General features: G+C 36.3%; 2 protein-coding genes across 2 annotated transcripts; both read right to left on the bottom strand.

The window, feature by feature from the left end:
• Positions 1-396: 396 nt before the first annotated feature.
• Positions 397-15,487, bottom strand: rabep2 (rabaptin, RAB GTPase binding effector protein 2). Its single transcript, XM_022672662.2, has 13 exons — positions 15,047-15,487; positions 13,781-13,951; positions 12,616-12,704; positions 10,753-11,121; positions 8,653-8,748; positions 7,194-7,292; positions 6,018-6,131; positions 5,003-5,081; positions 4,703-4,714; positions 4,472-4,527; positions 3,123-3,221; positions 2,915-3,031; positions 397-1,766 (listed from the first exon to the last, which is right to left on the bottom strand). The coding sequence occupies exons 1-13, from the start codon at positions 15,102-15,104 to the stop codon at positions 1,662-1,664; spliced, it is 1,464 nt and encodes a 487-aa protein (XP_022528383.1). The 5' UTR covers positions 15,105-15,487; the 3' UTR covers positions 397-1,661.
• A 1,731-nt stretch (positions 15,488-17,218) lies between these two features.
• On the bottom strand, positions 17,219-25,525 carry si:ch211-11k18.4 (uncharacterized). Its single transcript, XM_007234471.4, has 12 exons — positions 25,208-25,525; positions 24,548-24,659; positions 22,228-22,321; positions 22,074-22,128; positions 21,810-21,950; positions 21,244-21,404; positions 21,061-21,159; positions 20,814-20,959; positions 19,680-19,851; positions 19,061-19,173; positions 18,883-18,964; positions 17,219-17,963 (listed from the first exon to the last, which is right to left on the bottom strand). Exons 1-12 carry the CDS (start codon positions 25,323-25,325, stop codon positions 17,907-17,909), a joined length of 1,350 nt encoding a protein of 449 aa, XP_007234533.2. The 5' UTR covers positions 25,326-25,525; the 3' UTR covers positions 17,219-17,906.

The raw sequence follows: 25,525 nt of genomic DNA, 5'->3' as shown, positions 1-25,525 counted from the left end.
AAATATTTAAATTCCTTGTCTCCGAGTTGTTTTTCATTATTGTATTGCAATGCTCAGTACATATCATAAGTTCAGTAATAGTATTTAATAACGCATAATTATTTTTTTGTTCTCAGGACTAGGACAAATCTGTTCCCATCTAAAAAATTACAGTCACATTTTTAGTAATCAAGGAAACGCATGTCTGAAGCCCGTATCTCTGAGACTCCTTTCTTCTGCAATCTACATCTACAATAACTGGTATGTTGTTGAACAGCAGACGTCAGCAGACATCAAGAAGATCCAGTGTTCTCTTCACTGCTTCACTGACCCATTTAGAGAAATCTAAATGTGTGGTTAAGAAGACAGAAGTAAGCAAAAATAAAAGAATACAACAAAATAAATGACTCACTAAACTTTGAAAAGTTAAAACACAAGTCTGTTTTATTCCCTGCAGTAAAACATGTCTTTGCCAGTTTCCTATTTTGGGCAGTCTTGTCCCACTGAAGTTATCAAATGCAATTCCTTTATGCAGGCCTGACATGAGACCGACCCCATGTTAGTTAACAATTCTCAGAAATGTACAATTTTTACATAAAAAATATATCTACAGTGGCTTGCAAAAGTGTTCATATATATTTAACTTTTTACATTTTTTTTACCTTACAACCAAAAGCCTAAATGTATTTTACTGAGATTTTAGGTGACGGACCAACACAAAGAAGCAAATCGTCATGAAGTGGAACAAAAATGATACATGGTTTTCAATTTTATATTCAAATAAAAATGTAAAAATGTGTGACAAGCAAAAGTATTTACCCCCCCTATATAAATGTTTAGTAGAGTCACCTTTCACTGCCATTACAGCTGCAAATCTGTGATTGCAAATCTGCAAATGTTCAATGTTCGTGGGAGTCTACTGCATATCAATAACAGCAAAGCTGAATGTTTGTTTATGGTCATTGTCTTTTTGAAAGGTAGATCTTGTGTAAAGGTTCAAAGGGTATGAATACTTTTGCAAGACACTGTAGAATGCTTCCTCCGACATCAAACATGTTTGGGATAGTCAAACTTCACAAACCAAATACATATTGACCAAAAAAACGTTTTTAAAAGTAGTGGTTAAAATAATACAATTTTGATTTTTTTGTTGTGAACCATTACTTTAATAAAACTACATTATTGTAATGCAGATCTTCCCACCGGTTACAGTTATTTCAGTCTTTTCATAAGCAAACAGTATCAAAGAAAGATGGCACTTTTGTTAGGAGTGTCAAAGTTTAACTGGTGACAGAAATAAAAATGAGAAATGTACGTGTGTATATTTGTTAAGAAGTTCAGTAGAAATTACTGATTACAGTTGTTGAATTTTATAAAGTACAGTAAGTCTTAACACACAATATCTTCACAAATATAGTTAAGTTTTTTATCTGTCAGGAATGCTTAAAAATTCAAGTAAAACCAGTTGTCCAGTTTCAGAAAGTCTTAAGCAAAGTTATACTTTATAAAATGTTTGCAATGTTTCAGTTAATATCTGTGTGTGAGAACAGTCAGTGTTAATCTGGTTTATTTCTTCATGTTACCAGTTCATTAGGATAGGTAGTTTATGCTTGGTCCTGGGTCGTTTCCTGTAACAGAGACCATTCTCTTTGGTCCAGAAAAGGTAAGAATCTGCAGCTGGATCACGTGGCGCTGGTGGACTGATCACTTTCTATTTCAAGTCCTTCCCCAAGAATCTCCCTAACTTGGTCCAAAGACTCCGCCTGACGGATCTGCTCCAACTTCACCTTAAAAACACAAAACAGCACAGAAGAAAAATCATTTTCTCACTTTTACACTTTAACACCTACTTCACACTTCCTACTTTAGTATCTACTTCAATACATACGTCAGTCCTTAAGTACCTATTTTCAGTATCTACTTCATTACCTCCTTTAGGACCTATTTACTATCTATTTAGTAACTAGGTCACTAACTACTTCAGTGCCTACTTCTGTATCTACTTTAGTTCCTACTTTAATATCAACTTTCGTACCTACTTCAGTACCAATATCTACTTCAGTACCCACAACAGTATCTACTTCAGTACCCACTTCAGTACCTCAGTACACTCAGTTGTGTGTAGCAGATAGAACAAGTGAATTTAAAATGTGTATATGTTTTGTCCAAATAGCAAATACAAATTATAAAAACTTATTCATAAACCAGTGAAAGTTTATTCACCACATTTACACCTGGGTAACTGTAAATAAAATAAACGTTTGTCACATTTACTCAGTCCAGTTTAACAAACTACAGCTAGCAGTTACTTGTGTTGTACAAAACAAAAAAAGATAAAATGATCTAGATTCAAAAATACAAATATGCATATATCAAATAATATTTGGGTCAATGACAGATTCATTTTTCACTGTTAAGCACCTGCTTGGCATGTCTTCCAAAGTTTTCTGCAGTCCTATACAAAACTGCAAAGCAATCATTCAGTTTGAGGATGCCCCACAGATGCTCAATAGGGTTTAGGACTGGAGACACACTTGGCCAGTCAATCATCTCTACCTTTAGCTTCCTCTGCAATGTGGTTTTCATCTTGGAGGTGTGTTTAAACATGGCTGTGTGTGGTGTGTTATTTTCAGGGTACAGCTTATTTACACTTTTATAAACAAGATGTATACTGACTACTTTACATAGTATCATAGTGTCAAATCAGTGTTGTACCATTAAAAGATATATTACAATATATATATATATATATATATATATATATATATATATATATATATATATATATATATATATAAATACTTACCTTTGTGAGATACTGTGATGTATAGATGTAGAATATGGAATAGAATAATATATTTATTCTATTTACAAAACAATAGCTAAAATCATAATCTGGACTCAGTGCAGATGGTGTAGTTATAGCGGTGTGTACCTGCAGTGACTGCGACAGCTGCACAAAGTCCCTCTGCACAGCCTGACTGGTGTCCAGCTGAGAGCGCAGACTGATCACCTGACTGCGCAGCTCTAAACACTGCTGCTGAAGAACCGTCTGAGAGAGAAAGAGAGAAAATAATAATTATTATACAATATCACAGGACCAGATGTGTTTTCCCTCCCAAAAAAAGAAAGTTCAGTCCTACCTTGTCATGGCTTTGTGTCTTGCTGTCTCTCTGCAAGTGCGAGAGCGCCACCCGCAGGCCCTGCAGCTCAGTGCGGCATTCCTGCAGATCATTCTCCAACTGCACTCAAAGAAATAATAAAAATAAATAGTGAAGAGAAGATACAGAGAAATTTAGCACTACTACATATACATATACTACTTATACACTTTATGTAATGAAAAGTGCAGTGAAGAAAATCTTATAGTTCTGTTGATCATTAAAAAATATAATTAACAGCTCAATTTGCTATGATTTTATCGCAATTAATCAAATTTTTTCCTTCTTAACACTTAAACTTTTACTAATGGATTTTTAAATGTAAAATAAAATAAAATTACAGAAGAATTTTATTTACGTTCTAATTATAGGTGAGTAATGTGTCCTTAAAATAAAATAATGATATTTAAGGTGTTTTTGCGATAACAATATACTTGCCAATATGACAAAACATATTTATACTGAAAAAAACATTTATATGTATACAGTTTTAAAGTAATTCAGTTTTACACATTCAGCAAAAATAAAAAACATATCACAGTCTTTTTCTTAAATAGTAATTTACCAAATAAAATCTTATTTTGTATAAAACCATTATAGTGTAAACAAAATAAAAAAATGTGACAAAAATAGTAAAAAAAAAAAAAAAAAAAAAAAAAAGTAATGTAAGCACAAATATCTTCCACAGAACTAAAGCGCAGCAAATTTATTTCATACATATAAACTACAAACAAACAATTGCCACAGTAAATGGCAAAACTAATACAAACTGCTTTTAAAAATAGCGATATAATATATTTTTTAATGGAACGGGGAAAGCATCCATATTTAATTCCTTTTTTAATGTAAATAAAAAGTAAACTACATTCTAAACTTCTGAGCAGTAGCAGCAGTGTTTACATCTTTAAATAACTACAAAATAACGGCTAAAAACTGTAAAAATCACTAAAATGTCACCAGGTTCTGTAAAAAGAGTGAAATATGGCAGGGAATTGGAGCCAAAATGGGTAAAATGATTAATGCGTTTAAAAAACAATACGCTAAAGTTTCCAGATTAGTCACATTCATTACATGTTAACATTAATATCACTAAAAATTTACAAAATATATAATTATATACAACATTATATATTATATAATTATCAGTGGTATAACTTGGTCTTAAAATGATAATTGTATTATTAAAACACTGTTGAATCGAACCACAAACAATTCAACGATTTAATTTAGTGATTCACTGAAGTGTTTAACTACAGCAAAGCAGCTTAACAGAACAGTATACAGTAATAAAGTAATATGGTATAGTAGTTTATAAACATATTCTCACTCACCTTGTCTTTTTCACTTTGAATGCGGTCCGTCTCTATTTTCAGGCTTGAGAGCTGAGCTGAGAAATACCCAAAGAACACAGACATAAACATGCTGAACATGCAGTTGTGAACAAAATCCTCCAACCCTGGTTCTGTAAGATCCCTCCCCTCACCAGCACACGGAACAATGTGTATTGTACATTTCTAAATATTTATCACATGCTTGAGATGTTTGAAATGTGTTCAACTCACCTTCTAAGACCTCTAAAGAAAGAAGAGATAAAGAAAACAAAGAAAACATGTTGGTTATTAAATACACCAGTTTAATACATAACAATATTGGGCCTTATTCACCAACCGCTTTTAAAGAAAATATTTGGGTTTTGTTTAGTTTCTAAGAACAATGGGATCCATTATAAAAAGAGCTGAGCTGTAAACAATTCTGCAGTTTTTAAACACTTTAGAAATCTTGTTTAGAAACTATATCGGTAAATGAGGCACATTGAATCAAATACTAAAGTGGACAAAAGAGGCAAAAAGAAAAGCTCTAACCGCTTTCTTCTGTGCGTGTCTCCAGCTGTTCCTTCAAGTTGACTATTTCAATCCGCAGCCGCTCCTCTGAGTGTGCGCCCTACACAGATACACACTGACTTAATCATCTTCACTTGCAGATACAGCGAATACATACATAAAACTTGTGTATACTAACATAATGCTAGCATTTCCTAGCACTAGCATATCATCCAATACAAGCCTCTTTTTTTACACTGCTAGCATCACCATGTAGAGCTGATGGTCATCTTTTTTTTGGAAGTGCACCACCCCAAGTGAGAGCATGGCCAGTTGTGCTCTCTCAGACTTTGGCTGCTGATGGCGAGCAGCATAATCCAGGATTCAAACTGGTGGCCCTCTGAGCATAACAGTGGCAGAACCTTACTCCACCGGAGCCCCAAAATAACTCATCCAGCATCACTTGTAATGTCTCTTTAGTTGCACAACTAATGTAAATTTATCACTAAAATTGCATCAGTATATTTGGAATTAGAATGGCACTTCTGAGGTAGCTAGCTAAATTTGTGACTAGAACAGCACTACTGAAGTAAATTGATGATTAGAACAGCACCACTGAGCTAAATGAGCAAAAAATGGCACTGCTGAAGTATATTCATGAACAGAATATCACTCCTGAGCTAACTAGCTAAATGTGTGACTAGAATAGCACTAGTGAAGTAATTTTATTATCAGAACAGTACTGCTAATGTAGCCATCATGATTTCTTGGTATATCTTCTGAGAGATCACTGTGTATCAATAAGTGTTTTACAAATATTTTTAAATAATGTGCTTCTTTTTTGAAAATCAAGAAAAAATAGATACTTACGCTATTTAATTTATTCAATAGTGAAAAATAAATTAAACAAATGCAATTTTCACTGATCAGATTTTGGCTAAATGTATTGTTTCGCTTGGTTTCGGTCAAACATTTGAATTTCAGTGCATCTCTATTTAATTTATCTCCTTTTCTGTGCCTCACCTCCATCTAGATACTCAAACAGTGTGTCTGTTACCTGTAAAAAGAGAGAATGGTGCTCAGCTCCTGCTGCGCTGTTCTCTGTCGTTTCCTCTCCTTTCAGTCTGGACAGCTCACTACAGACTCTCCTCTGGGAGAGAGACAACTCTGTCTGCTTGACGAAGAACAGAAAGAACCCACAGATTAGGACTGAACAATGGATCATCTGTCAACAGTCAAATCTGGCCTTTGCAAAGGCCTCAAGAGCCTCAAATCAATCAATAAATATTCATTGAGGGCATCCTGATCAGTTGTCACATGTCTCAGATGAGTTTCTTTAATGTGTTTGAATAAAATACAGCTACGTGATTAACAATGTATAATGTATACTCAGTTAACCCTTTCAGACCAGAGTTTTCTCCAGTAACACAATGTAAGAATGCTGTTTTCTGTCTGTAATGCACAGAAGACTAATATTCTACTATAAATATATATAGCAGATAAATCCAATTAACTGAAATATTTAATAGTTATTTTTATTTCCATTGCATTGGAAGCATGTATGTCATATTTTATATTTTATAAACATTTTATGCCATTAACAGTATAAAAAAAAATAGTTTTCTAAATAGGCCTTTCACAATAAGATTTTTTTGTGGACTATATATTGTTCCAGAAATTATTGTGATTGTAATTGTAAGACTATTAAATGCCACTGACATAATAATAACAGAAAATAGCATACAAAGTAAATTATACACTTTAAAAAAAAAAAAAAAAAAACATTATGGTGACAGGCCTAATTCTAAATCACATTTAATTGGTTAAAAATTAGCTCTTACTGTGCTTAATGACTCTACTACTACTACTGTTTTAACCAGTGCAGTGGGTGCCTGGGGTCAAGCTACTGTTCCAATGGTTTATAAACTTGTTCATTGGCTGGTTCGCGGTCTGTTCTGATAGACAACAGCTCTCAAATACAGCTCTTAAATACAATATGTGCAACAAAACATTTAAATTAAAGAAAATACACGGGTCTTAAAGGGTTAAGATAAGGCAGGTCTGTATTTAAAGCAGCATTATGTGAGAATGATCATTCTCTGCTTCTGAGCTCCCCCTAGAGGTGGCGAATGGGGAGGAATTCCCTTTTACACCACTGGCATGAATTTAGATCCCTGCTTTGTACAGTTGCTGGAGGTCTTGCATTTGATTGCATCATTCAACTGTTACTCACCAGTCTGCTCTGCACAGCACTCTGTGATTGGCTGAAGGAGTTTTGGAGCTCCTGAAGGAGAGCCTCAGATGTTTGCACCTGAGATTGGAGCACTGCCACCTAAGTGAACAGAGACACACATACACAAATGTTCAAATAAAATTAATAAACATATTTTCTAAACTAAAAATTTGTTTAAATCTGTACTTTTGTAATAATTCTAATGTGTTCATTTATTAGGAAATTATGATAGAGAGAAAATAACAGCAGATTATACAGCTCTGGAAAAAATGAAGAGGCTACTTCAGTTCCTGAATCAGTTTCTTTGATCTTTGCTATTTATAGGTATATGTTTAGTAAAATGAACATTGTTTTATTCTATAAACTACAGAAAATGTTTCTCCTAAATTCCAAATAAAAATGTTGTCACTTAGAGCATTTATTTGCAGAAAATGAGAAATGGCTGAAATAACAAAAAAGATGCAGAGCTTTAAATCACAGTTGTCATGCATATTGGCATGTTCTCCTTCACCAGTCTTGCACACTGCTTTTGAGTAATTTTATGTCACTCCTAGTGCAAGAAATCAAGCAGTTCAGCTTGGTTTGATGGCTTTTGATCATCCATTTTCCTCCTGATTATATCCCAGACGTTTTTAATTTGCTAAGATCAAAGAAGCTCATAATTTGGGTGGTAAAAGTGGTCTCTTGCTTTTTTCTGTGATTGTATGTTCTGTAGCTAATGTTACAATAAAATGAATGTCCTCCAAGTATTTTACTACGTTTCTTTACGCCTTCTTTTCCAAATGTCCATGATTTTCTAATCTAATCCTCAGTAACAATCTTGTTTTATATGTAATATAGCTGATCTGAGCTGTTTCCCTTCTGTATCATTGCAATGATGAACTTTGTGTAGTTTGTGATGCCTCCCCATTTCATTACACCAGCAGTGTGTTGCTTCACAGCAAAAACAGCACTGAAGCGTACACCACAAGGCCTCCATACAAAAAAACTGACTGTTGTCGGATCCGAAACACGTTCCACTCCAAACCACTATCAGTTCCATAATTTTACTTTCTCTTTCACTTGTGATGCTTCTGACGGTTAAAAAGGCCAATTTATAATAAAGTCAGAATGCTGTTGGCCTTATGTTAATATGTTATACTACTACTAATGATTTCAAATGAAAAGGGGAGGTCAGTTACAAAAACTCTCAGAAACTATGGAGCATTTTAAAATTTATATAACTGAATAAAGTCTGTGTGTGACTGATTCAACAGGTACCTGTGGAACAAAGGGACAATTTAACCAACCAGAAAAAAAATCACTTTAAATGACTGTTGTAACCCTTATCCAACAGGCTTAGGCTGTTATTAAGGAAAGGGAGGTGTAATTAGTTTGTCCCCCAAGAATAATCAATGTTAGGGCTTCATAAGGGGAATAAGGTACACGGCAGAACCAAGTCAACTTAAAGGTTCTTTACCTGTTTCTGGGTTTCTATGGTCTGTGTATCCAGCTCTTTTTCAAGCTGTGCTTTCTCCTCTTTTAACTGGGTCAGCTCTCCCTGTAGTTCAGCCACCTGAGCACACACAAAAAAAATCACAATTAAATAATCAACAGCAACAGCATGTACCAATTAAACCCTCTTTTTTTAAATAATACATGCATTTTTTACACTACTAAAATGACTTTTTTCCATTTTTAGGAGTTGTACACTGGATTTTCTGGTTTATGACTGGACCTGGAAAGCTTAAATGGCTAAAATAAAGGGGGTAAAATTGGGATATTCTAAAATATAATATATATATTTAAGAAAAGTAAGTATCCGTATCACACATTATATAGATGAACATGAATAAGACATTATGTCCGTTGTGTTCAAATACTTTATTTTTATTAGTATTTTATCCAGTTTTACTCACTACTCTTTCTAAATGTATATTTGCCTTATAATGTTATTCTGTCTATCATTAAATCAGAAACTGAATTGTAAATTACAATTCTATTGTTTATTGCAATTCAGACATCACGATAGGCCTGGTAAGAATAATGAACTTTTGTCAGATCTAACAAATATGCAATACTTTTTACCAGTGCTAGAGACCATAGTCCCATAACATTATCCCTGTTCTCAATGTTATCTAAACAAAAGATTTGATCACAGGCTACTGCTGAGACTCAGAAACAGTCCCACACTGTGTGTGGAGTCAACAACAGCTGCCACTCCCAGAAGGACACTTATACACACTTTTGTGAGCTGCCCTTTCTCAAAGCACCATTTCGTTTATTTTCACTGTACACGGACATGCCAAACGCCATGTGACAGGAACTAGTGTCCCATGACTTTGACCCTGCAGTGACCTGCGGAATGTGTATGTGCAGGGCCTCCTGCACTGAATGTGGATGTGATTTCTACAAGAGTTGCTTGTCTGTTTGCATTGACAACTCTAGCCAGATTCCACCGGTCACAATTATCACCACCCAGTGCTGTCCACTGTGGGTGTTACTGCCTTGTGTGGCATATTCCCAGAACAAACTGTGGCACTGTGGATTGAGGAATGTTAAATTTATCCACAACTTTGAAAATTAAGTGTGCCATTTATCTGGCACCACTATCAGGCCTTACTCAAATTCTGATAATTCAAGCTGCTTTTATGCACGCTGGCCACAGCTCAGCCTTACTCACAAGACAACACCTCACAAATTATACTGATACGAGCATTTCATTATACTAAAAAACTTTTCTATAAATACTACTAATAATATTTATTTATCACTTTGTTCTTTAAATCATCTTCAAAGCCCTTGTCATGGGTGTTTAGTATTAACTAAGGTTTTATATTTATTTTCCAACACCTGGTTTGATAAATCAGTGCATGATGATGTTAAACCAGATGAGTTATTTTTGGATTTGGACAAACTGTTTTTTAAGAAATATGGGTCCAAGCTTTCCCAGCTAGCCACCATCACTCTGGAACAGAGTAAATCTGGACTCATTATACCACATGACCTTCTTCCTTTGCCTAATAGTCCAATCTTTTTGCTCGCTAGCAAGTTTGAAAGGGTACACAGCTGTTTAGTCCCAATCACTTGAGTTCCTTTCACATGGTGTGTGGAAATACTATTACTTTCACTATCAAACATTTCCCAGTTCTAGTGCTGTTTTTCTAGTATTTGATTTCACCAAATGGTCACAATTGTTTTAAGATTTTTTTTTAACCATATTCCTTATTCAAAGATAATGTCTGTGCACCGTCTTTCTGCTTTTTAATAATGTGTTGGAGAGTTCTGATCCCAATTTTCAGCAATGTCCTTTGTTTTCTCTGATCGATGCATGCAAATAATTTGCCCCTTCTGAAACAGATTAACTTCATCTTTTCCACAACCATAAAATGGGTCTTTTAACATGGTTAAACATGCAGCAGCTAGGGGTAAATAACTTGTTGTAATCAAAATGGGAGGCTCATACCCATTTGCTTACCTATTTACATCAGGCGGTGTAAATACACACACATTTCTATTGTAATGAATTTCATGATTTTGTACTGAACAAACTACTGTCCCAAAACAACCCCAGACTGACCTGTGCTTGGAGTGCATCCCAATCCGCATGTGCGACCAGCCTGTGCCCAGGTGGAGGCAGGTAGATGGCTTCAGGCACCAGAGTTCCTGTGGAAACCAGGGAGGCAGTGTCTTCCTGAGGGGGCGGGCGTCTGGGCAGAGAGGGCGTGTCCAGAGAGAAGGAGGACAGTGAGGCTGAATCATAGTGCTGAGTGTAAAAGCCTTCCATGTGGAGTCCTGTATTCTCAGAGTCCGATGATTCAGCCTGCAGCTCTTTTGGCTCGCTGTCCCCAGTCATATCCGAATCAGAAGCTTTGGTGGGAGGAGATTCAGCCTGGGGTTTCTCACCGGGTGGGGAGGCTCCTTCCATCCTTCCCTTCTTTATGTTGTCCTGGAGTGAGAGAGATGTGTGTTAAAGAAAAAAAAGGAGGACTATTCCAGTCTGCGTCATGCTGTTTATGCCCATATTTGACACTCCGGCTGAATTTTCTCCAACTGTTAGCTAATGGTCAGTTATATCATTGTTCGATTTGGTCATACGTCCTCTGGAATGACCACAAAACTAATAAAATAAGGTAAAAAACACTTGTGGAGCTTGTCAAGAAAAGTTAGAAAGCTCTATTATGTTTCAGTGGGTATCAGATGAAGAACAGATAACTACATTTTAACCTTCATTACTTTCCAGCTTAAAAATCCTTTTTAATACTAGGAGTGGGAATCACAGGGAAACTCACAATACGATATACTGTGATACTCTATATACATCTTCGAGAAAAAAAAAAGAGACCACTTAAAAATGATCAGTTTGAACAATGTTGTTTTATTCTATAAACTAATAACAACCCTTTTCCCAAATTCCAAATAAAAATATTGTCACTAAAGCATTTATTTGCAGAAAATGAGTATTGGTTAAAATACTGAAAAAAATGCAGTGCTTTTAGACCTCAAACGATGCAAAGAAAACCCTCAAAAGCCCTCAAACAAAGCTGAACTTCTTAAATTTTTGTGACAGGTGTGGAATAAGGTCACCCAAAAGCAGTGTGAAAGACTGGTGGAGAGCATTCTGCACATGATTCTTAAGAAATAATGTAACCGTCTTGATTCTACACTCATTCTCCATTTTTTCAGCTCCACTAAGCAACAGAAGCACTCTGTTGTTCCATAATTACAGACTCTTGTCCTTCTGTTTCTCTCCATATCCCTTTTCACCCTTTTTGCTTTTTGAGGAGAAAATGTCAATATGCATGAAAACTGTGATTAAGACCAGGGTTATTCCACCAAATATTGATTCCTGAACTCTTAAAACTTTATGAATATGAACTTTCTTTGCAATATTTAAGGTCTGAAAGCTCTGCATCTTTTTTGTTTTTTCAGCCATTTCTCATTTTTTGCAAATACATTGTCTAAATGACAATATTTTTATTTTAAATTTGGGAGAAAATGATATCTGTTTTTATAGAATAAAAGAACTTTGTTCAATTTACTCAAACATCTACCTATAAATAGCAAAATTTGAGAAACTGATTCAGAAATTTAAATGGTCTCTTAATTTCTTCCAGAGCTGTATGTAGGCACTCGACCTTTCAAATGATCATGATTTATCAAACCAGACCTTCAACAGTACTGCTTGGTCCTGATGTGATGCTTACATGCCCATTACTGGTGCTCTGGGTGGTGGACAGGGGTTAGCTTTTTGAACAACCACAGCTCTTTTTAGCTGGTTTACAGGTTGTCTTCCCTAAACTACTTTAGCTAGGTACTATCTAACAGAACTGGAAGTAGGAACTGCATGGAGAAGTGTGATTGCCAATCACATGCTCCATTTTAATCTATCCTTCACACCAAGCCTTGATAGCACACACACAAAAGCCAAATATACACACACCTTGTTATCTGGAGTGAACCCTGCTCTTCTCCACTGAGCACGTTCTGACTGAAGCATGGATATTCTGGCCTCATACTGAGCAGCTGTCTCTGAGAAAACAATAGATGGGAAAAAAACAGAAAAGGCATTTAGCTACAATAACCATTAATTAGATAAAAAATTGGGATAGTATGGACATTCCAAAAAATATATAAACAATTGTTTCTTAAAGCGTTTATCAGTTTTTAAGACGTTTGATACCTCTCTGTACCAAAATTCTACTGGGTACAGATCAGTACTGCAGGCAGGTCAGTTCAGTAACAGTGCCCTTCTATTCCACAGACACGCCTTTGAAATGTTGGCAACATGTGGTGGCAACATCTGTCTTATTAAAATATTTATGGGCGTCCTTGGAAAAGATGTCATAAAGGCAGCAACTAATAACTATTTTAGTAGTCAACTAATCTTTAAGTTGATTAATCCTGATTGTTTTTACCCTACCCTGTTCTGAGCAAAAAATCAGTTCTATTGTAAGGAAGATTTTTGTAATAATTTTACTGAGAGGGAAATGCATAAGTACTTTATTTTATTTATTTATTTATGTAAATTGTCATTAAGTCTGTTTATTATTTCTATTTATATCACTGGAAATAGTATTAACTTTTTTTAGTATTAATATTTCTCTTTGTACTGCACTTTTGCGTTGCCTCTGTATCCCAAGTTGCCATGTTTACGGTTTTCCCTCCAAACTAGGCTAGTTTTACAGTAGTAGATGAAAATACAAGTTTAATTTCTAAAAGTTTTAGCACAGTAAATTTTTAAGTGATATTTGTAAGTGTAACTCTGTACTTTAGAGCATGACAAAGGTTTTTCAAAATTATTTCTTGCCCATGAGCTCTTGCTACATCAGTTGTAGTTGTATGACTGGCGATTGGCGATCACGTGTGTTTAGCTTAGGCTTGTAGGAATGGATGTAAAGTATATAAACAAATTAAATTGAGTTGACCAGACAAACATTAAAATCCATAGTGTTCAAACTGTTTGCAATTAAATAAAAATCCAACACTGTAGACATTTTTCTAGCGCCAGCAGTGTGACCACAGTGGAACAGTCAACCAATTCTGCAACGTCAGACTGACTTGGTTTGATTCTGATGTTCCCTTTCACTTTCTCTTCCCCCTCTCACCTCTGAGAGCCTCTTGGAGAGATTGGATCTCCTGATCACACTGTTTCTGCAGCTCCTGCAGCTCTTCTTGTTTGCTAAGCTCACAGATCGTCGCCACACCTTGCCAGTGCTCTAACTGGGCTCGGCACTCAACTAGCTCGGACTGCAGACTCGTTTCTGCTTCACATGGACCTGATGGAAAAATGAAAGAGAAAGCATTTTATAAATGACCTTTGAATAAAACTCTCTTGTTATGTTTCAGTTCTTATCTAAAGGAGGAGAAACATCAAATGAAAGGAAAAGTGTCCAATTTGCAAATTAGAAGCTTATGGCCAATGCCCAGCATCACAAAACCCTACTGACTAGAGCTAAAACCCTACTGACAAGACCTACTGTATGTTCTCAATTCTAGGCTACAGTGTATAGTGGTCACACATTTGCCAAAGCCAGCAGGCAAGCAGAAGAAGGGCTGATGGACACTGTATTACTTTAGTATGTTTCTAAAAAAAAAAAAAAAGATTCTTTAAGCAAAGAAGCAATAAAAAACTTTTTTTTGTGTGTGTGATAACTGACGTGTGAAAAACCTTCATAAGGTGTATTCAGTGATGGGTGTCTGTAATTTATTTTATAGTATACTATCAGTACTGGAATTCTGGTCTTTGTCAGGTGGGAAACAGTAATAAAACAAGTTTTCTTGACTGCAAAAAAGAACTAACAAACATCCACTGGCCTGTCAAAAATTAAACGAATGTGCGTAATCCTGTTTTATTTTTTTAAATTATATTCATACTACATGTTCTATTATCTACTTATTACTAAGAGATATTAAACAGAAGTAGTTAGATAAAAATATAAATACATACTCAGTTTTTTGTCTTTCATATATATTTCATAGCCTAATAAAATCATTCTAATTATTAATGGCTATTTATAATGTCCTATATCAACAGTAGGCCTGTCACTATACCAATTATTTGTTTAAGATATATTGTCAATATTATTGTCATTTTAAAGACCATTAAATGGCATTAAATGACTAATCAATAAACGCTGTTTCTGATGTAGTTAGTTAACTAGGTAGCTTAGCTACTGGACATACAAACTAAAAGTCACACAGAGAAGTGTTAGTTAGTGCTCTTTTTTTAAATAACTGGTCAGAAGCTCCAATAAACCATTTAATTTAAATATGTAAGAATTGTCGTGGTGTTTATTTGATGTTTCAGGCTAATTCGTGGTGTTTTGCTAGAATGTCAGTGAAGCATTTCTTACTAACGCTAAGTTACATACCAGCAGTCTCGCTGTCCTCCTCCTCCCGGACACTTGCTGGCTTCTCCGGCTCCTCCATGCTCTAAAACTCCCCACACTGGATTCGGTTGGTCATTAGCCAGCTAGCATGTTGTTAAATCCGCAGAAATGCCCTTCGAGCAGTGAACTATCCTCAGCTGAAGCTCCATACATGAGGGATCAGGGTCTGAATGTCGAGAGGAAACAACTTTCCCCGGTCTAACCCTGCGGATATTACGCAACCATCCTTCCTTCTGAAGCTCATAGGGAAAACAGAGACAGCAGAAACAGCCCAATAAACCCTCCTGTTGAGGGTTTTTTACTGAAATGTAGCTGTATCTCCAGAATAACACAAACCCCACCCTCACAGACAGTAAACTCACACACGAAGATTATAGTTATATCTACTGCACTTCTGACAGCTGACGTTGCAGGGCAGGGTTAGTGTGTAGGGTGAGTGCTCTGCGCATGCGCGGCTCGCCTGCGTCCAGAAACTTTTGCTACTACTTCTCTCTTCTTCCTTTTCTCTTCTCCTCCTTCCCTACTCCTTGGCTGCGTGTTCCAAAGTATTTAGCTCATTTTTTTTTTTACTGCAAAATCCCTAAATGAAATCCAGTTTCCTTCTAAAGTCTCTTAATTGAGTCCAGCTATGTGTAATTTAGTCTTATTATAAATATAAACACCTGTTCTGTAAAGGCCTCAGTGGTTTGTTAGAGAACACCAGTGAACAAACAGCATCATGAAGACCATGAAACTCACCAGGTAGGTCAGAGATAAAGTTGTGTAGAAGTTTAAAGCAGGGTTGGGTTATAAAAAACATATTTCAAGCTTTGAGCATCCTGAGGAGCACTGTTTAATCTCTTATCCAAAAATGGAAAAGTATTCTACAACTGCAAACTTAAAGACATGGCCGCCCACCCAAACTAACAGATAAAGCAAGGAGAACACTGGTTAGAGAAGCAGTCAAGAGGCCCATGATCACTCTGGAGGAGCTGCAGAAATCCATAGCTTAGGTAGTAAACCATGCATCATTTTTGTGCTACTTTGTGTTGGTCCATTAAGATAAATGCAGTTATTAAATGTCAGTTATCAAAATGTTTCTTGTAAATAGTTTGGCTTCATGTAAAAGTCTTCTAAATTGTTGTAGTACTCAGATAACTAAATATCTCCTTGAATTTAGTTAGAGTGAATAATTGGATGCTTCATTGCCATTCTTTTTTTCCTGTTTATTCTGTTCTACCCTGTTTCAGATTTTTGTTTGCCATTTTAAACTGTTAACAGGCCAACACTTGAAATGTGTAGGTTATCTAAAACCCTTTTTCTCCACAGTAAAGTTATTTATATTCTGAAAACTTTGAGGGCTTTCGAGACTCCCAATCTGATACTTTTAAAATTGTGATTCCTTCATTTTATGTAATGCTTGAGTGGAAATCCTCAAGATTTAAAAGAGTAATATCAGGCAAAAACATTGACAAATGCTGCCCTGTTAGTTAAAACATTTGAGGTTGTTTTTGCTGTGCAGCCATTTATTTTCTGCATTTCTTTGTTTCCCAAGGTTCGTTCTCTCTTATGATGTCCAAAATTACGCATTTAACTCACTAAACTTGATACTGTTGGTTGCTTATTTACTTGACTGCACCTAGTCACCCCTCCCCCTGTTGTATTTGCTTCTCTGCCAAAATCAGTAATTAAAATGTGTAGTGATATTACCTGCTATTATTTTGCACATAACTATATTAAATGTTTAGCATTAACTTGCTCTACCCAGTAGTGCACTCTTAATGTAACGGGAAAAAAAAAAAGAATGTAACCAGAACAGATCTGAAGTCACTTAAGCCTGGTTATGTCAAAATGCATTACATTACATTTTAATGAAGGACTAACGGAGGCCTTGTTTGAATTGTGCGCAATATGGACCCAACATGAACCCAAGTACAAGGAACGCTAAATATGTTCCCTGCTGATGCACAGTTTGAAATAAGTGGGGGAAAAAGGAATACAGAGGAAATGGGAAATGTGACAGGAAGTAGTTCTGCTGAAATGTCCCTTACTGGATCAAACTGAGGAAATTCTTCAGAGGCCTCACATATTTCAGATGACCCATTTCCCAAACTTTTGCAACAGAGAGATGCAGTCTTTTTTTAACTGCACAAAGAAGGCACAGATGATGCAAAATGCATTATTAAATTGTGCATTTATTATTATTATCATCACATTTCATCATCACTACAATAAGAAAAGAGTAAAAATAAAAGAAAGCATACAAAGTTGATCTTTCTAAGCCTGGTAAAACTTGGCAAAGCTCAGGGCATGAGGAGTATTCTGGAAATTCTATCATGATCAAAAACAGACCTTCATTTCATTGTAGCTGTTGTGTTAAAAACATGGTGAGGTATAAAGTTAAGCGCAGCATATGAACATGTAACCGTAAAACAAGCACTGCTGATGTACAAGTCAAGGCCTACAGCAAAGCTCTGTTTCGAAATGTAGTCTTTCATGTTAACATTATAGCACATCTGGAAGATAGTCTGTTAGATTAGACATTTAAAAAAAGTACAGAAACTATACAATAGATTTAACAGTGCATGCCGTGGCTGGAATGTGTTCTAGGTGTGTACAGTAACAGTACATTTAACCAACATTTTCTTGCTGGCTTTAAAGGGGCGAGGTGGTTACTAAAATGTTTAACGCTCGAGTGCTGGCATGGTGTGATTTTGGAATGTGGTGCTGAAAAACTTGAGTCTTTATTACTACTGGTGCTCTATTATGGCAGAATGCTCAGTGGTACTTCTCCATCACTGTTCTTTCCTTCCACACTTCTCTGTGCACCCATGCATCAGGTCTTTCATTCCAATTGTACGTCTTAGTTCATATCCTGATCTCCAACACTTTGCCGGAGGTATTGTTCATAGAGCTCTTTCTGTGGATACACAGGTAGATACAGTTAGGGCTGGACAAAATGTACAAATCTCAACACATTACAATACACATGATAAGTCTTAAAAAAAAAAAACATTATCTGCGGTGTACATCACACACACTGCTTTGAAACATCTGCTTGGCTTGAATGCTGTAAACTGACAACAGTGCAAATTTTGTATATTGTATGCCTGTTAGAACCCTAGGCATCTTTTATAGCATTGATATACCTTTATTTGGCTACAAGTGACCAAAGCATTTAAAGTAGACAGTCACATGCCAGATTTTATTTTCAGAAGAAGGTAAGTTACTTACCTTTTAAAAAGTAATTTATTTTCATCAATAACTTACTTAGAAATAAAAATAAAACAGAGTTTAAGTTTTTATTCATACAATCTGGCCTGATCACTTATTATAAAGTCCACAATAGCAGATTGCAGATTGACAACTGGACTGGTAATGCTAACTGATATTCTGAGATGGATTATGTTTGTAACAGATTAATTGTAATGTACTAATTAGATAAGGTAAATTCTATTGTCCTTTACGATATGATCATATTTATTGCCTACAGACAATGTCTATAGCTTTTAGGACAGCTGGTTCTCAGTTATGAGCCACGTGGCTCAATTGGGGGGTTTAGTAACGATGCAGCCAGTCAGAGCATATTTGGTGAATGTTAGCCCTAATGCAAACTGTTTTTTCAAGCTGCATTAAATCACTGATAAGAAATTTATGCCACTGTGCTGGTTAAATATGCTGTATATAAATGTGATGTATACTATGTGTGGTATACTCTGATTCTCAGTTATGATGCTCAGAACATCAGCTTGTAGCTGCCAACTAAATGCCGGCCTTAGAAATGTAGAAATTGTCTTATAAATAGTAAAAATCACAGTTTGAAACAATTATCACTTTACCTTTTTATTCTTCACGTCCTGCATATACTCCAGTTTTTCCTGCATCTGCCTCTTTTGTTTTCCTGAAAGAGTGGGCTTAGTGCTGCAAATAGAAGAGAAACAAATTTGAGCATAAAGAAAAATTTAAGCATGTTCACATGTGCCCACCTACACACAGGCTCACCCACACTATACTGACCGGGAGGAGAACCGAGAGAGGATGAGGAGGATAAAGGAGAGGAACACAAGGCCACCACAAATATAGAGCTGCATTTCACCAGACACAGACTCAAACGCCCTCAGTACTGGAGCCTACAAGAGAAAAACACACAAATACAAAAAAAAAAAAATAACTAGGGTTAGGGTTAGTTACTAATTGTCATCTTAATTCTTAATCAGACTAAACACCACATTTGCGCTTAAGGATTGTTATTTTTAGGTTAATTTAGTACGATAAATTAACATGATCTTTTGGCACCCACTATATTGCCCATTGTGTAAACTTCCCTTTGTTTGCTGCTGTAGACTCTCACTGTTTATTCATGCGATACAGATAATCTAACTTCTGTTCAACTGAACTGAAAATGCTTTTGAATAGCTGTGAAAAGAAATTGATGCCAATATGTTCATCTTCATCTGGTCTAGAGGTCATTTTATCGACAATATTTCATTATAAGGACTAGACAGGATGTATGTAATGGTACCATGAAGGCAATGGAACAACTTGAGTAGCAATTTGAAGGAGCTGAATGCATTAAATTAAAAAGCATGGGATTATATAAATATATTGTAACAAATTTACAAGGACACAGACTTACCAGATACTGTGACAGTGCCACAGTGCCATCAGCACCTAGCACTAGGTCCAGCATCTCCTTGGACATGCTGCCCAGTACCAAAGCACCCAGCATCAGTAAGGGGATAGAAAAGCCCAGCAGCCCTAGAAAACAGCCCTTACAGCGGGCCCGCCGGTTCTCAACGCTGCACTGCCTACAGGAGTAAGAACACAAAAGGAGTTAGAGACTAGTTTTGTTTTGTTTTTGGCCATGTGTATAGAGTACATTTCCAGAAATAGACTCAAATGTATTTACATGGCTTCAATGTGTTTCAAATGTGTCTCACTCTCAGATGCATTCAATTTGTAAATTCCATCTCAAAAAGCAATCAGATATTTAACAACCAAATGTAAATGCATGTTGGAAATATATTGTTAGGATAAAATCAAGATACTGGTCACATGAAGTGAAGGTGTAAATATGGTCTAAATAGTTGAGAGTAGAGGTCATGATCCTATCTGTAAAAACATCAAGGCATATTTTACTGGATCAGGATTGATCATCATTCTGATTCATTTGCTTGGGCTGTGTTGTTTGCACCATATAATGCCAATGGCATAGAGATTATCCAATATTTACAGATATTGTACATATTTAGAAATTCAGCATCATAAAAAATAAAAATCAAGAGCAACAGCCAATACCAGAGTTGACGCGTTAAATTGACTACCTTCTCGTCAACAGCTAATTAACAAAAAGCAGTGAAATGGTAGTATTTTGCCCATGTTAGAGGAACTTTAAAAAAAGTAGCAAATTTATGCCAAAAACATTCCCTAAGTGACACTCTGTCATTCTGATAAGGTCATGATAATCATGCACTACAAAAAAAATGTGCAGCATGATTGGTCTGAATTATTTGTCTGTCATACAGTGAGACTATTGGGTATGAACCTGAACCTTCAGATTTATAAGTCACTGTTTAAAGAAATAGTCAATAATATTCAGCTAATGCGACAACTGACCAAAAGTAGCCATTTTAAAATGTATTGGATAGCCTAGTTTAAATGAACTTAAGCTCACATTGTGTGGCCAATTAATTTTTAATTAATTCAGTTAAATGGATTGAGATCTCACAAACTCAGAACAATGTGCATGTTAATGTTGTTGCTAAATTACCGGTCGTTGCTGAGTGCATCTGTAATGGCCTCAGAGATGATTTCACAGTCCTTCTCCAAGGAGTTAAGTGTGTTCTGTACAGTCTGGTTGATGGTCTTTTCTATGGTGCGACACACCTCCTCTATCTGATTGACGCATCGACTGGGCTGTGGGCAAAAATATAAAGTTATATTAAATAAATTATTTAATAAAAATAAATAAAAACGCAGCACTATCGTGACCAGTTAACATTTAAGCACAAAAGTACCTTGTTGGGATTTGGGACATAAATAGTAGGCATGTCGAAACCACACTTGTTAAGTCCTGGGCGTTTGCACAACTCCTGTACAATCTGCATCATCACTCTCTGAAATAACAAGCTGGCATTAGGTCTGAGAAACTACCTACTAAGAAACTAAGGAATGTTCTTTTACATTACAAGACATCAAACCTGTCTGTCAGACTCTCCTCCAGCTTCATCAGCTTTGCTGAGGTAAAAGCGGAGGCGATCTCCGTGCTTTTCATTCAGCATCTCCACAATGTTGAGCGTACGTTTGCAGAGAGCCTGACCCATCGGGTCAAAGAACACCAGGATCAAATCACACAAATCACCTGCAAAAAATAAGGAAAAAAAAAAAGATGCCTTAAGTAAATGCTTGGTAAAATAATTAAATTAAACATTTATACAAAACATCTCCAAAGCTCTTTTATTCAACACATGGTTTGGTAAATCAGGTCTTAACTGTGTTAAATCAGAGGATCTGGTGAGTTTTTACAAGCAGAAATTCATTTCTTGCTGTGATATAGTTTTAAAAATGGTACCAATCCCTAAACTATATTTTTACATTAATAGCTGAAATGTGCTGCTTTGAAGTTTAGAAAAATACCAGTCCTGCTTAATTTTTTTAGAAACCTGTCCGGACACTCAAATCAGTCAATTAATAATACCACCCCACTGGTGATGTTAGAAACACACAAATGCACAAATTTATATATATATAAAAAAAAAAAACGCACCAAGCCAAAGCACAGCCTGGTCCACATCAAAGGGGTACTTCATATCCCCATCCACCAGTCCAGGAGTGTCCACAAATGTCACCAAGCTAAAACGCTTCTGCCGAGAAGTGCAGATCTCGGTGCCAAGATACTCAGACACACCTAAGCAACATGAAGACAAAGAAGGAATTAATTAAAAGGAAAAAGGGGAAGGAAAAAAAAAAAAAACACCTTATAGAAGTTCACAGTGATTAAATGTTGATAAAATAGACATTAATAACAAACCTTTAAAGTCCTGAAGTGGTTTAAAGTGGGGATACAGGTGAAGAGTTGCATTACCCTGAAAGAACAAGGATGAAAGGTCAAACCAAAGACCATTACTACACCATTTTTCAAGCTTTATACAAAGTAAATATCCATAAATCATAACAGTACTTACCGTAAGGGACTCTCTTTTGCGTCCACTAGTAACAAATGTGAAGCCTTGGGTTTCGATTGCAACTCCAGTTCTTTGGATGTGCTCCTCTATATACCTACAGATAACAAAACATAAATAAGAAACAATTACAGGTATATCTAGAACCACAAATCACTGGCTTATGTAACCTATAGTTATTCACAACCACATATCCACCAAAGATTTGACAGGCTAATCAGAAAATTTACCCTTTGCTTATCCCTGAGTGTCTTAGACTTGGACTGCAGGCCAATTGTTGGCAATTACATTGACAAAAGCAATTGGGGTTCTGTAAAGAACCTTATATATAAAACAAACAAAAAATGATATATATATATATATATATATATATATATATAGCCATCTGCTAGTCTTTCTTCTGTGGTCAGTCTGTGAGCACATAACTAGCACTGGCTCAATATTTTCTAATAGCAGTAGAGCAGGAAAATAGAACAGATGGTATACCAAAACCACAATTACAAACTACTGGGTTCGAGTAGCATAATCATTGGTAGGCCTGAAGTACAGAGCAGGGTTTGGAGACTGAAGTCATCTGCAGTTACCAGGTTTAGTTGGAATGTCAGGCTTTGTTCAGACAGGCACCTCAAACTGCCCTTTCAATGTATACTATTTTATACAACATTTTGTGAATTGCCACTTCTTGCACCTAAGCCCCCCTAAAGTTAGAAAGTGGAATTTGTGCTTCAAACTAAGCATACACACATTTCTGGACAAGCTGAGAGAAACAAAACCCATCACTGACAGGGAAAGAAGCATTGACCCCTGAGGCAGTAATGTAACATCACAACATTTTACACTAACAAAAAAAAATCTCCAAATTTCATAATGTAGCTGGTATTGTGCAGAGCAAAGAGTAGCATTAAAATGGATCTACCATCCCTTGTACAGGCTAGTGGAGCATCAAACAAATTGACAGTGCTATTGTAAGGCAAGTGTTTGTTTTTGTATGCGTTTGTTTTATCTGAACAGATTTTCTGCAAAAATCCACATTAAAACTTATTTTAAAATTAGATTCAACACTCATTTGTTTGTGGTATTCAATATGATTCATGTCCATCTGTCTCAGTTTGACCACTCAGATCAGACTTCAAGCATCTATATTCTCTCTATAGTATCTTATTCGGTACAAAAGTAAGAAAAACAAATCCAATTTGACATTATCTGATTTCTAATTAACTCTAATGTGAACACAAATAGGAGAAAATTAGACAATCCTGAATACTGGACCTTCAGGACAATTGTGCACAACAGTCAAAAGAATGGGTGTCTAAACTTATGCACAAAGCACCAACATGACTGTAGATTTTTGTTGCAACCAAGCAGGAGCAAAAATCAGACCAACTGTGTGAAGCCTGAGGGTACTTGACTAAACAGGCACAGTGTGGAATGTTCTTGCTTGACTGAAAAGAACATCCACATCTGCAGCAGCATTTACAGATAAGAATGAACAACCTAGATAATATTTTCTTCTACTGTACATATGTGTAGACTCAAGCTTATATAGCAGGAGTCTCGAGCTCAAATCCTGGCAAACAGGAACCCAGGTTAGTTTGTAACTTCCCTGCTCAAATGTACAAAACTCAAGTGTTGCCAGCCAGTTTTTTCCTGGATGTGTTGTGGGAGCATGTGTAAATCATCAAGTGTCCTCCTGGTTGGATTCCAACCCTGATTGTCAAGAAGAACCCTGTGCTATAATAGAGATATCACAGGATTCTCATGCAAATGAATAGTCTCCCTGATGCCTGCAAATCATCTGCAATATCCAGGAAATTAGTTTATCGGGCTGCTTACACACTTTCTGTTAGACACAGAACTGTGGGTGGGATTTACATCATGAATGGTTGTGTACAGTTTACTTGTCGGATTTTGACAGGTATAGTTGGGCTTATTTGTACTTGCTCCTAAAACATATAGTTCCCTGCAGAGGAAGGCTGTTTTTTCACACTTTGAATTATTGTTTTTCTACAGATCCCACATACGCCTGAGTTTTGGAGATCTTTTATCCTGGTTCATGTTGTCAGGCAGATTGTATTTAAAAATATATATTGTTTCTACAGATCTGGAAGTAATCAGGCCTGGTTATATACAGTGTTATTGAAGGATGGGTGGAATGGATTGCCAACCGGGCACACCGGATGTGTTTGAGCATGTAAGTTAAAATCTCCAAGCGTCCTGGTCAGATGCCAACCCTGTGGGTCAAGAAGACCCAAGTGCAATAAAAGGAAAGGAAGACGGACTTAAACCGTGTGTAGGTGTCTAACTACAGAAGCTAACTACATACCAGTTGATGAAGGAGCTCTTCCCAGCAGAGTGGTTCCCCATCAGCATGACTGTAATCTTTTTACGAGGTGGCAGCAGGGTCACGCCAACAGACTGGGCTATTGTTATTAGTCCTAAAGGGGCAGAAACATGCAGGGGATTAAAAACTGGAACATAATCTCTTCTCCCTACTAACTAACGTTACAACCATAAAACTTTTAATCTACCTCTGACGGTTAGTAGTTAGTTTGCTGTGTATATTAAAAACAAGCCCAACAAACATTGAAAATAGTTAAATGTATGAGTAAAGCATAACACTTAACTTATAGAGCTAGTTACAGTTTAAAACTGGTTAGCTGGGTTAATTAGCTGACCTAGGTTACCTAAACTGGCTAACCAGGTTAACCTAGCTAAGCTAAGACCAACAATACACAGCTTTTAAAACATTATTTGACCCAAGAATGAACGTAACGAGCAAGGCTCCGGTTAATACTAAATACGAACTAACGTTAATATTAGGTTCAAGTATAGTTTTAGCTTAGCTTAACCTAACCGGCTTTGGCTTATGCTATAGCAACAGCTAGCATTCCAAACTCAGCCCAACACATACTTAGCTAGTTTGCAGATTTTACATTATTTTAAAGTGACTTTTTCGAGCTGATTTAAGATGTGTGGAGCTCACCACTGTCCGGCTGGGTGTACAGGTTGTGGCAGTCCCGCAGAATCCGCTCATCACACGATACACTACCCGGTACCGAGTCCGCGTTCGCCCCGCTCCGACTCTTCACTTTCCCAGACATAATACAGCCTAAAACAGCCCGAAACTACAAACAGACACGCCTAATAAAGTTTAAAAGAGACTAAATACCAACTTCCAACCCGCTTATAAAACTAGTTTTAGGAGGAACGCTCTGATTTTCTGTTGAAAGTTTGAATTGACCCGGTCTGCTGAAGAACGCCAGCCACGTCAACCGGTACTCGCAAAGACCTTCGGGAAATG

Source organism: Astyanax mexicanus, chromosome 19 (assembly GCF_023375975.1).
Source record: "Astyanax mexicanus isolate ESR-SI-001 chromosome 19, AstMex3_surface, whole genome shotgun sequence".
Taxonomy (NCBI): Eukaryota; Metazoa; Chordata; class Actinopteri; order Characiformes; family Acestrorhamphidae; genus Astyanax; species Astyanax mexicanus.
Note: the sequence above shows the minus strand (reverse complement) of the source record. Positions and strands in the feature narration are given on the sequence as shown.

Bases quoted from the DNA above. Each gene is read 5' to 3' on its own strand.
- rabep2 (XM_022672662.2), bottom strand. From the start codon at position 15,104: ATGGAGGAGCCGGAGAAGCCAGCAAGTGTCCGGGAGGAGGAGGACAGC. The intron at 12,705-13,780 runs GTGAGAGGGGGA...TTGTTTTCTCAG, and splicing joins TCTCCAAGAGGCTCTCAGAG to AGACAGCTGCTCAGTATGAG. The intron at 8,749-10,752 runs GTCAGTCTGGGG...GTGTGTGCTCAG, and splicing joins GGGATGCACTCCAAGCACAG to GTGGCTGAACTACAGGGAGA.
- si:ch211-11k18.4 (XM_007234471.4), bottom strand. From the start codon at position 25,325: ATGTCTGGGAAAGTGAAGAGTCGGAGCGGGGCGAACGCGGACTCGGTA. The intron at 19,852-20,813 runs GTAATTTAGCAA...TTACTCCTGTAG, and splicing joins GATGCACTCAGCAACGACCG to GCAGTGCAGCGTTGAGAACC. The intron at 17,964-18,882 runs GTAAAGTGATAA...GTGTATCCACAG, and splicing joins AGGACGTGAAGAATAAAAAG to AAAGAGCTCTATGAACAATA.